The 12330-nt window shown below is 43.4% G+C and overlaps 1 protein-coding gene across 3 annotated transcripts in view; it reads left to right on the top strand.

Annotated features, from left to right (window-relative positions):
- The first annotated feature begins 11673 nt into the window (after positions 1 to 11673).
- Positions 11674 to 12330, top strand: part of LOC141194397 (acidic phospholipase A2 5-like) — a 63419-nt gene continuing 62762 nt past the window's right edge. For all 3 annotated transcript variants that reach the window (XM_073662301.1, XM_073662300.1, XM_073662302.1), the window contains exons 1-2: positions 11674 to 11829; positions 11998 to 12142. In XM_073662301.1, the coding sequence (XP_073518402.1) occupies positions 11730 to 11829; positions 11998 to 12142 (245 nt within the window). In that variant the 5' untranslated portion in view covers positions 11674 to 11729. The remainder of the gene's footprint in view (positions 11830 to 11997; positions 12143 to 12330) is intronic.

The raw sequence follows: 12330 nt of genomic DNA, 5'->3' as shown, positions 1-12330 counted from the left end.
GAAGATGGGAAATAATATAGAGAAGAGAAGATGGGAAATAATATAGAGAAGAGAAGATGGGATATAATATAGAGAAGTGAAGATGGGAAATAATATAGAGAAGTGAAGATGGGAATAATATAGAGAAGAGAAGATGAGAAATAATATAGAGGAGTGAAGATGGGAAATAATATAGAGAAGAGAAGATGGGAAATACTGTAATATAGAGAAGAGGAGATGGGAAAAATAATATAGAGAAGTGAAGATGGGAAATAATATAGAGAAGTGAAGATGGGAAATAATATAGAGAAGAGAAGATGGGAAATAATATAGAGAAGTGAAGATGGAAAATAATATAGAGAAGAGAAGATGGGAAATATTATACAGAAGTGAAGATGGAAAATAATATAGAGAATAGAAGATGGGAAATAATATAGAGAAGTGAAGATGGGAAATAATATAGAGAAGTGAAGATGGGAAATAATATAGAGAAGTGAAAATGAGAAATAATATAGAGAAGTGAAGATGAGAAATAATATAGAGAAGAGAAGATGGGAAATAATATACAGAAGTGGAGATGGGAAATAATATAGAGAAGAGAATATGGAAAATAATTCTAGAGAATTGAAGATGGGAAATATTTTAGAGAAGAGAAGATGGGAAATAATATAGAGAAGAGATGATGGGAAATAATATAGAGAAGAGAATATGGGAAATAATATAGAGAAGTGAAGATGGGAAATGTTTTAGAGACGAGAAGATGGGAAATAATATAGAGAAGTGAAGATGGAAAATAATATAGAGAAGAGAAGATGGGAAATATTATACAGAAGTGAAGATGGAAAATAATATAGAGAATAGAAGATAGGAAATAATATAGAGAAGTGAAGATGGTAAATAATATAGAGAAGTGAAGATGGGAAATAATATAGAGAAGAGAATATGGAAAATAATTCTAGAGAATTGAAGATGGGAAATGTTTTAGAGAAGAGAAGATGGGAAATAATATAGAAAAGAGATGATGGGAAATAATATAGAGAAGAGAAGATGGGAAATAATATAGAGAAGAGAAGGTAGGAAATAATATAGAGAAGAGAAGATGGGAAATAATATACAGAAGTGGAGATGTGAAATAATATAGAGAAGAGAATATGGGAAATAATGTAGAGAAGTGAAGATGGGAAATGTTTTAGAGAAGTGAAGATGGGAAATAATATAGAGAAGAGAAGGTAGGAAATAATATAGAGAAGAGAAGATGGGATATAATATAGAGAAGTGAAAATGGGAAATAATATAGAGAAGAGAAGGTATGAAATAATATATAGAAGAGAAGATGGGAAATAATATACAGAAGTGGAGATGGGAAATAATATAGAGAAGAGATGATGGGAAATAATATAGAGAAGAGAAGATGGGATATAATATAGAGAAGTGAAGATGGGAAATAATATAGAGAAATGAAGATGGGATATAATATAGAGAAGTGAAGATGGGATATAATATAGAGAAGTGTAGATGGGAAATAATATAGAGAAGTGAAGATGGGAAATAATAAAGAGAAGTGAAGATGGGAAGTAATATAGAGAAGTGATGATGGGAAATAATATAGAGAAGAGATGATGGGAAATAATATAGGGAAGAGATGATGGGAAATAATATAGAGAAGTGAAGATGGGAAATGTTTTAGAGAAGAGATGAAGGGAAATAATATAGAGAAGAGAAGATGGGAAATAATGTAGAGAAGAGAATATGGGAAATAATATACAGAAGTGAAGATGGAAAATAATATAGAGAAGAGTAGATGGGAAATAATATAGGGAAGTGAAGATGGGAAATAATATAGAGAAGAGAAGGTAGGAAATAATATAGAGAAGAGAAGATGGGAAATAATATACAGAAGTGGAGATGGGAAATAATATATAGAAGACAATATGGGAAATAATGTAGAGAAGTGAAGATGGGAAATGTTTTAGAGAAGAGTAGATGGGAAATAATATAGAGAAGAGATGATGGGAAATAATATAGAGAAGATAATATGGGAAATAATATAGAGAAGTGAAGATGGGAAATGTTTTAGAGAAGAGAAGATGGGAAATAATATAGAGAAGTGAAGATGGGAAATAATATAGAGAAGTGAAGATGGGAAATAATATAGAGAATTGAAGATGGGAAATAATACAGAGAAGAGAAGATGGGAAATGATATTGAGAAGTGAAGATGGGAAATAATTAGTGTTGAGCCACCCCCGTAGTGTTCGAGTTCGGTTCGGTTCGTCGAACACCCGTGTGTTCGCCGAACTGTTCGTCGAACTGTTCGTCGAACACCTTCGAACACCGTTAAAACCAATGGCAGGCAAACAAAAGCACATAGAAACACATAGAAAACACCTTCAAAGGTGTCCAAAAGCTGACAAACTGCTCAGAAGACACAACTAACACATGGAAAAGTGACAAGTACATATAGTCATGCGAAAAGAAAAGAGGTGGAGGAGTAAAAGGAGGGGGAGACACAGATATAGGCATGTCATGCCCTTCTAAAATCCAAAAAGTGAGAAGCCGAGACGGCCAGTCCGCTCCTGCCCGTGCCACCTCCGTGTCGCCGGGTTTGTGCCAGAGCCGCGGTGAACCCTGACGGCCAGCCCCCCTCTTCCAATACTGGTGCCTGTCCGCTGGTGGGTCGAGAGAGCCCCCCTGTGGTGGTGGCAGCTCTAAGCTTTTTAATTTAAATTGTCCCTCTAATTTGAATGAATACACTTTAAATCCATTTACAAGGATCTATTGGAGGGCAAGTCTCATGCCAGCAGCCGCGTAATTCCAGCTCCAGTAGCGTCCACTAAAGCTGCTGCAGTTAAAAAGCTTTTATAAGGATCGAGCTCGGCTGTCCACCGCAAGGCATCCTAGTGCCAGTCCCAGCCCCTATGCCTTGGGGTGCCTCCTGATGCTCTTCACTAAGTATCCCGTGGTCCCGAAGCATTTCCTTTGAAAAAATTAAGTGTCCAAACTACAGGTGGTGTAGCTTGCTTAACAGCCGGGATAATCCGCTGACTAGCAGACACTGCTACTAGGCACAAAGTATTTCCTGGGCTAGATGCAGTTAAAAATTTGTAAGTAGATACTCTCGTTGGATGCTGAGAAAGCATTCCATAGAGTCTTCTGGCACGCCATATATGATTCTCTTAAAAAGCTTGGGGTAGGGGTCTAGGGGACCCTTTTATAGCCAAAATCACGGCCCTGTATCACAATACGTCACCTAGGCTGAAGATAAATGGAACTGTAGCACCGAGGGCTCGGTTGCTACAGACGTATTGCACCTCACCCAGAGGTGTGATATCTCACTCTCAGATAAGGATGGAGTGTGGATCAGGACCCGACACCTGCATGCATTACACCACATTGCCGTGGGGCAGGGCGACCAATATGCCCCTGAGATGGGCACGACAGTCCCTGTCCCTGGCTGGAGTGGGGGGAGGGAACACTGAGGAAGGGGAACCCTGCAGTGCAGGAGCAGGGAGGAAGCAGTTCCTGGGTGCATTGAGAAGGGAGTATAAAAGGTGGGCACCATCTTAGTTCAGTGCAGAGAAGTCTGAGCAGAAGTGGCAGGGAGCAGGGGCTCTGCATGAGCTCTGCTCCGGAGGCGGGCCTAGTAACAGAGGCCCAGGCCTGCAAGAGGGAGAAGGAAGGAAGAGGAGCGGAGAAGGCTCCAGGAACGAGGAATGAAGGGATCCCAGGGGTGCGGACGGGCGAGTCGCCACCGCACGCCCGAATCCACCTGCGTGGAGGGGTCAGGCCAAAGGGGGAGACCGGTCCCCGAACTAGTGGAGGCAGGAAACGACCCTCAGCTAGAAACCGGAGGCTCTGACATTTTATGTGGCGCAGCCCCTTGCTCCACCCGCTAGGAAGGCACCACATAGGGTCAGGGAAACTGGCGCCAAGTTTACCAAGAGGAGGCCCGAGGCAGCCGGACAGAAGTGTTGGTAAGAAAGGCCAGACAAAGGACACACAAAGGGGGTCCTGTGAAGCGCTCCAAAGTTATCTGGGAGTTGTCTGAGCCCCTCACCTGGTGAGCACAGTACGACGTGGGCAGCCGTTACCTGCAGACGTGGTCTGGATAATAAGAACTGTGAGTAAAGGCCCTGAACTGCATCACTGACTCCGTGTCGTTACTGCTGCTGCCCTGCACCATCACCCCCATCCTCCGCATACACTGCCCTGAGGCTATACTCCTCCCGTGGGGAGTTATGCTACGCTCTGCTGCACCCCCAACACCAGCCTTAGCGGTCTGCCCTGTAGCGGCGGTTCACTCTGACCGCAATCCACGGGTGGCGTAGTCGGACATTTAAACATCAAAACCACATAAATAGTTCCGCCACTGGTTTGACCGCCCTGAGCCACGGAACCGGATCGCCGCCACGAAGACTACAACCACCAGCATCCACCAAAAAGGGTCCGGCTCCGGATGTCCCAAGGCCCAGGGGGTGCGTCAGAACATTTTCATCACCTTTCACAATCACCAATGGGACAAGGCAGGGATGTCCTCTGTCCCCTCTCTTATACATCCTAGTGACGGAGCACCTGCTCTCATCAATTCGCCATAACCCCAATATTAGGTGGATTGAGGTGGGAGGCACCGAGTACAAGTGCTCTCTATTTGCTGATGATGTCCTAGTATATATCACTCAATCACATATATCCATCCATGCTGTTATAGCTGAAATAGATCACTTTGTTACATGGTAAAATTTTAAAATCAATGCAGCGAAGTCTGAGGCCCTCGATGTCTTCCTCCCTAAATCCATATAGGATTCCATCCAGTCCAACTTTCCCTTTGCCTGGCCCTCACAGGGTATCAAATACTTAGGAATTCCTATTCATAGAGACCTCTCCCATCTATGTTATCTTAATTTTGGGCCCTTTATTGAACAATTCCATACAGACCACGGTTGGCAAGTTGGAACTGTGAGATTCACTACGTGCACCACTGGTATTTTGTGGAAAAGCACATGTAAGATTCTGCAACAGTCTCTGCTGATACTCCTGCATGCGTGCATCCCTTTCTATGGCAGGAATAATTTCTGCAAATTTACTTTTGTACCGGGGATCTAACAGTGTGGCAACCCAGTAGTCAGGATTATTTCTAATTCTCACAATTCGAGGGTCATGTTGCAGGTAGTGCAGCAAGAAGGCACTCATGTGTGTTGCGCATCCAGGAGCACCAAGTCCCTGCTGTGTTGGTGGCGAGGTAACAATCATGCTTCCTTCCTCTGTCCTCTCCCCCCAACCTCGCACAACAGAAATGTGATCAAGGTCTCCCTCATCTGATGAGTCTTCCATCAGTTCGTCCTCCACTTCTTCCTGGGCTCCTGCACCTTCCTCACTAGTTTGGCTGCTACCATGCGCCCTGGTAAAACCATCTCCCCCACCCTCACATGCCTGCCGCCCTGGTGCTGCCGACCGTCTGGACCTTGCAGATGTTAGCCCTTCCGCATACAACTCCTCCTCCTCTACTTCCTCCACCTCCTCTTGTGCCACCACCTGACTCCGAATTCTGTTTAACATGTGCTCCAGCATGTAAATCACCGGAATAGTCATGCTGATAATGGCATCGTCAGCACTAAACATCTTCGTCGCCATTTCAAAACTGTGCAGAAGGGTGCATAGGTCCCTGATCTGAGACCACTCCTCCAGCGTGATTTGCCCCACCTCTGAATCTCGTTGGCCCAGGCTATACGTCAGAACGTATTGCACCAGGGCTTGTCGGTGCTGCCACAGTCGCTGCAACATGTGCAGAGTTGAATTCCACCGGGTAGGCACATCGCATTTTAGCCGGTGAAGTGGCAGGCCCAACGACTTCTGTAGAGATGTAAGTCGCTGAGCTGCGGGATGCGAACGGCGGAAGTGAGCACACAGCGACCGTGCCCTCTGCAGAAGGCCATCTAGTCTGGGATAGTGGGCTAAAAATTGCTGGACAACCAGGTTCAACACGTGAGCCATACAAGGCACGTGTGTGACATTGCCCCGGCGAAGGGCCGCACCCAGGTTTGCAGCATTGTCGCACACGGCCTTCCCTGGTTTCAGGTCCAGTGGAGACAACCATTCATGAAATTGGTTCTCCAGAGCTGACCACAACTCCTCAGCTGTGTGACTCACATTTCCCAGACATTTCAATGTAAAAACCGCCTGATGACGTTGAGCCCTACTGCCAGCATAGTAAGGAGGTGTGCAGGATCCCTTCTGCGCAGTTAGAAAGCTTGTGGCATGACCAGACAGGCTTTGGGTGCAGGTGGAAGACCGAGAGGAGGTTGAGGAGGCAGAAGCAGTGGAGGAAAAATGACATAAAGAGGATTGACGCACAACTCGTGGGGACGGCAAGACTTGGACAGCAGCCCCTTGTCCTGCTGTCACCATAGTTACCCAGTGCCCAGTCAGCGACATGTAACGCCCCTGTCCATGCCTACTCGTCCAAGTGTCTGTGGTGAAATGCACCCTGTCACACACAGAGTTTCTCAAAGAAGCGGTGATGTTGTGTGCGACATGCTGGTGGAGCGCAGGCACACCTTTCTTTGAGAAGTAGTGCCGACTGGGCATCTGGTACTGGGGCACTGCGACGGACATAAGGTCTCGAAAATCCTCTGTGTCCACCAGGCGGAAAGGCAGCATTTCTGTAGCCAAGAGCTTGCAGATGGTGAAATTCAACCTCTTAGCTTTCTCATGGCTAGGAGGAAATGGTCTTTTACTTGTCCACATCTGAGGGACCGAGGGCTGGCTATTGTGCTTAGACGGGGTTGATAAGGGTGTCCTCGGCAAACTGCCGGTCTGTGAGGAAGATGCAGGCGGACATGTTAGGTTGCCTTGATCCAAAGGTGGTGCTATCGATGTCGGACAGCGCTCAAGACCAGCTGGTGTTACCACCTCCAAAGAAAATGATGACCTGCCAATCACGCTGGCTGTTGCGGGTAAAGAGGTGGCAGGTCTGCGCCCCAAAACAGGTGTGACTGCTGTCCCCCCAGTCACAGAGGATGAAGAGGCCGCGGATGCACAAGATATGGCAGACGGTGGTTGGCCCGGCCGGCTAGACCGCATTGTAGCACACTGAGCTTCCCACTGCAACTTATGCTTCATGTCCATGTGCCGGTTCATGCATGAAGTACTCAAACTATGTATTTTTTGGCCTCTACTTAGCTTTTGCTGACAAATGTTACAGATAACACGAGTTGGGTCATCTTTATCGATCTGAAAAAATGCCCAGGCTATGCAAGGCTTAGCACCCATGCGACCTGAAGAGCCACCACGACTTGTGGTGAGAGGCAGAGTTGTGTTTGAGGATGCAGTTGTTGACGTGCTTCCAGTACTACGTCTCTGTCCAGGAAGGCGCAACCTGACCTCGTCGTCACTAGCATCTTCCTCCACCTCCTCTGCTGACCTCATCTCTTGGCTGACTGTGGGTTGACAGTAAGTGGGATCTCCGACCTCATCATCATCACCCTGTGCGTTATCACACCCGTCGTCCTCAGAGCCAACCTGTTCCTGCCCTGACAAAAAACTAAAGTTGTCGCTCCAATCAGGTATTTGAGTCTTATCATCGTCTTCCTCATTGTCTCCACCAACAGGAGTTACAGTTTGGGAATGAGGGTCTACATTATGGTCAGAACCTTCTGCGTCTGGTCCTGGATCCGACTCATAAAGATTCTGGGCATCAGTGCAGATCATTTCCTCGTCTGGATTCACAGAAGCGCTGGAGTCGACCTCTGATTCCCAGGCTATAGTATGAGTAAACAGCTCTGCAGACTCAACCATCTGTTCTACCTCATACTCAGACGGGCAGCTGGAGATTTGGGAGCTGTGAGGAAGCAAGTGCGATTTGGGTGACACCTTTGAGGACTGGAGTATTTGTGATGTTGAAGTTGATGTGGAGGAGAGCCCACTTAAAGGAGCACTTGATATCCGTTGAAGCACCTGCTGTTTTTGTGCCTGATCTGGAATTTGTAGCGATTGGCGTGGCCGTAAGAAAGGGATCTTATCACATTGTCCGCTAAAAGAAGTAGACATTTTAGTTTGGCTGGAAGATGGTCTTTCTTCTGCACCTACCCCACGGACACAACCTTTTTTCCCCTTCCCAACACGCCTATTCCCCTTTCCACCAGCAGCAGGCCTTTTTCCACTCATTTTGGTGGTTAACTAATTCACAACTCTGGAGTTGTTTGCACAAAAAAACAATGGATGGTAACCGAGCAGAGCTGAGTGGCCAAACTGTGGTATTAGGCCAAAACTATTGGCTGGGTTAGATGCAGAAAAAAAATATTTTTAATTTGCAACCTGATGGAGGTCAGTATAGATGGACTAATAGACCAAGTCCCACACACCGCTAGAAGCCCAAATATTTTTTCAGAGCTAGATGCAGAAAAAAATTATATTCAATTTGCAACCTGCTGGACGTCAGTATAGAAGGACTAATAGAACAAGTCCCACACACTGCTAGAAGCCCAAATATTTTTTCAGAGCTAAATGAAGAAAAAAATTATTTTTAATTTGCAACCTGATGGAGGTCAGTATAGATGGACTAATAGACCAAGTCCCACACACTGCTAGAAGCCCAAATATTTTTTCAGAGCTAGATGCAGAAAAAAATTATTTTTAATTTGCAACCTGATGGAGGTCAGTATAGATGGACTAATAGACCAAGTCCCACACACCGCTAGAAGCCCAAATATTTTTTCAGAGCTAGATGCAGAAAATTTTTTTATTCAATTTGCAACCTGATGGAGGTCAGTATAGATGGACTAATAGAACAAGTCCCACACACTGCTAGAAGCCCAAATATTTTTTCAGAGCTAGATGCAGAAAAAAATTATTTTTAATTTGCAACCTGATGGAGGTCAGTATAGATGGACTAATAGACCAAGTCCCACACACTGCTAGAAGCCCAAATATTTTTTCAGAGCTAGATGCAGAAAAAAATTATTTTTAATTTGCAACCTGATGGAGGTCAGTATAGATGGACTAATAGAACAAGTCCCACACGCTGCTAGAAGCCCAAATATTTTTTCAGAGATAAATGAAGAAAAAAATTATTTTTAATTTGCAACCTGATGGAGGTCAGTATAGATGGACTAATAGACCAAGTCCCACACACTGCTAGAAGCCCAAATATTTTTTCAGAGCTAGATGCAGAAAAAAATTATTTTTAATTTGCAACCTGATGGAGGTCAGTATAGATGGACTAATAGACCAAGTCCCACACACCGCTAGAAGCCCAAATATTTTTTCAGAGCTAGATGCAGAAAAAAATTATATTCAATTTGCAACCTGCTGGAGGTCAGTATAGAAGGACTAATAGAACAAGTCCCACACACTGCTAGAAGCCCAAATATTTTTTCAGAGCTAAATGAAGAAAAAAATTATTTTTAATTTGCAACCTGATGGAGGTCAGTATAGATGGACTAATAGACCAAGTCCCACACACTGCTAGAAGCCCAAATATTTTTTCAGAGCTAGATGCAGAAAAAAATTATATTCAGTTTGCAACCTGATGGAGGTCAGTATAGATGGACTAATAGAATGATGCTATGCCCAAAAGATTTTACTTCACTAGGTGCAGTAAAAAAATTGGTATTCTATACACAGGTGGTATATCTTGCAACACAGATAGGCTACTCCACTGACTAACACACTCTGCAATAGGCCAAAAAGGATTAGCTTTGCTAGATTCAGCCAAATGCTGTGAAAAAAACTTGCACAGCACTGGCACAGACCTGCCTGGCAAAAACTGATAGGAACTGATGTAACCTAGTCCTGAAAAGGACTCCAATTACAATTAGTCTTTACTCCCACAATCTATCTATTTAAGAGCACAGACCTGCCTGATAAAAGTCGTAGGAAATGCTGTAACCTAGTCCTTAAAAGGACTGCAATCACAACTATTCCCTACTCCCAAGCTATCTGTATATTTGTGCGAAAATTGGCTTGAAATTAACAAGGTATAGCGCACACAGCAACAGCGGTGCCGTCTAACACGCAGCTGCAGCAGTGAGAAAATGGTGGCGACGGGGAAAATGGCTTGGTCTTATAGGGCAAGGACATGTGACATACACTGCCAATCACACATGCCCTTGCTTGTGTGAAAAAAAGCACTTCGCTCCGTGTGTGCGCTGCTGATAGGCTGACAGATTGCACCTCCCCACTGCAAATGCGGGAAAGAGAAAAAAAAATGGAGATCTTCATTGTTCCTGCAGAGATCCATCCCCTGCCCCTCCCCCCGCCCCGCTGTACACTCAAACTGCGTATTAACATTAATTTTCATCATTACTGAGAAAAAATCCAGTTATGATTTTGATGCACGAACAGTTATCGAACATAACCTCGAACAGCCGAATTTTTCTCAAATTGTTCGTGTTCGCCGACCGGCTCGAACACCGCCCAAAACAGCTCGAATTTGAGATTGGCGAACAGTTCGAGTAGAACAACGCTCATCTCTAGAAATAATATAGAGAAGTGAAGATGGAAAATAATATAGAGAAGAGAAGATGGGAAATAATATAGAGAAGTGAAGATGGGAAATAATATAGAGAAGTGAAGATGGGAAATAATATAGAGAAGAGAAGATGGGAAATAATATAGAGAAGAGAAGATGGGAAATAATATAGAGAAGAGAAGATGGGAAATAATATAGAGAAGTGAAGATGGGAAATAATATAGAGAAGAGAAGATGGGAAATAATATAGAGAAGAGAAGATGGGAAATAATATAGAGAAGAGAAGATGGGAAATAATATAGAGAAGTGAAGATGGGAAATAATATAGAGAAGAGAAGGTAGGAAATAATATAGAGAAGAGAAGATGGGAAATAATATAGAGAAGAGAAGATGGGAAATAATATAGAGAAGTGAAGATGGGAAATAATATAGAGAAGAGAAGATGGGAAATAATATAGAGAAGTGAAGATGGGAAATAATATAGAGAAGAGAATATGGAAAATAATGTAGAGAATTGAAGATGGGAAATAATATAGAGAAGAGAAGATGGGAAATAATATAGAGAAGAGAAGATGGGAAATAATATAGAGAAGATGGGAAATAATATAGAGAAGAGAAGATGGGAAATAATATAGAGAAGATGGGAAATAATATAGAGAATGAAGATGGGAAATGAAAAGAAAAGCAAAAAATACAAAACAATTGTGGAATTGCACTTTTTTTTTAGAAACTTTAACTCACTTGGATTTTTTTCTCGCTTTCTGATGCATAAAATGATAAAATAAATGATGACATTCAAAAATATAACTCGTCCCGTAAAAAAACAGGTCCTCGTACAGCCATGGGTACAGACAAAAATAAAAAAAGTTATGGCTCTAGGAAGAAGGGGAGGAAAAGACAAAAACGAAAAAAAAAAAAACAACTGAAAATTGACGTGAATTTAAGTCCATATATATTAGAATATAATCTAGTAATTCTTACTTTGGTGAAAATGCCTACTCTCCCCAAAACGTACAGTTCTGCCAATATTTTGTGTTGTTAAATTTTCACTCCGTGGTCATTATCACACACATTCCACCATCTATTGATTCCGTGGGAACAATTTTGTTTCCCTAAATTCACATGTACTGTACAGATAAGGGTTAATGTTTCCGTACACGATCACCGGATCATATGATGCTGTTATTAGGTAATAAGCCCCCAGGCAGCCAATAGCAGATAGCTCTCTGCAGCCCCACCTAGTGGTAGGAATATGTAGTGCAGATATCAGGAGGATATAAAGCATGGTGGTATCTGCTGTTCTTACAGATCGTCTTCTCCTGGATATTCCCCTCGGTCTCCTGGGCACAATGATAACCTGTCTGCTGCTCCTCCTTAGTCTCGGTAAGTCCTGATATTATCTGGAGCCTCTCAGGTAATGGGAATATAGTAGGGACTGATCTCCAGGCAGCTCCTGATCCAGAAGAGGAATATTCCCTGTAACATCCGTCACTCCTGGTGACTGCTCCGATCAGTGTCACACAACAAGTGATGGCGGCTTTTATCTTCTAGGGTCGGTGGACGGCATCAGAATCCATAGCAAAGATTTCAGAGATATGGTGAAGGAAACAACGACCAAAGAGATATCAGATGCTCTTCCTAATGACTGCATATGTGCGAAAACAACAAGTGATCAATTATTGGATCGCATTCGAAGGTAAGTGAAAATCTATACAAGACGTGACATGCAGTCCTATGTAACACCACAGATAAAACACAGAGCGTTATCACTGTGTTATCTGTGGTGTTACATAGGACTGCAGATGACATCTACTACATTATCTGTACTCAGAGAGTTATCACTGTGTTATCTGTGGTTTTACATAGGACTGCGGGTGACATCTA

The sequence above is a fragment of the Phyllobates terribilis genome, unplaced genomic scaffold, assembly GCF_046119375.1.
Source record: "Phyllobates terribilis strain yellow unplaced genomic scaffold, ASM4611937v1 Scaffold_70__1_contigs__length_7381418, whole genome shotgun sequence".
Taxonomy (NCBI): domain Eukaryota; kingdom Metazoa; phylum Chordata; class Amphibia; order Anura; family Dendrobatidae; genus Phyllobates; species Phyllobates terribilis.
This window is presented reverse-complemented; position numbering and strand designations above follow the sequence as displayed.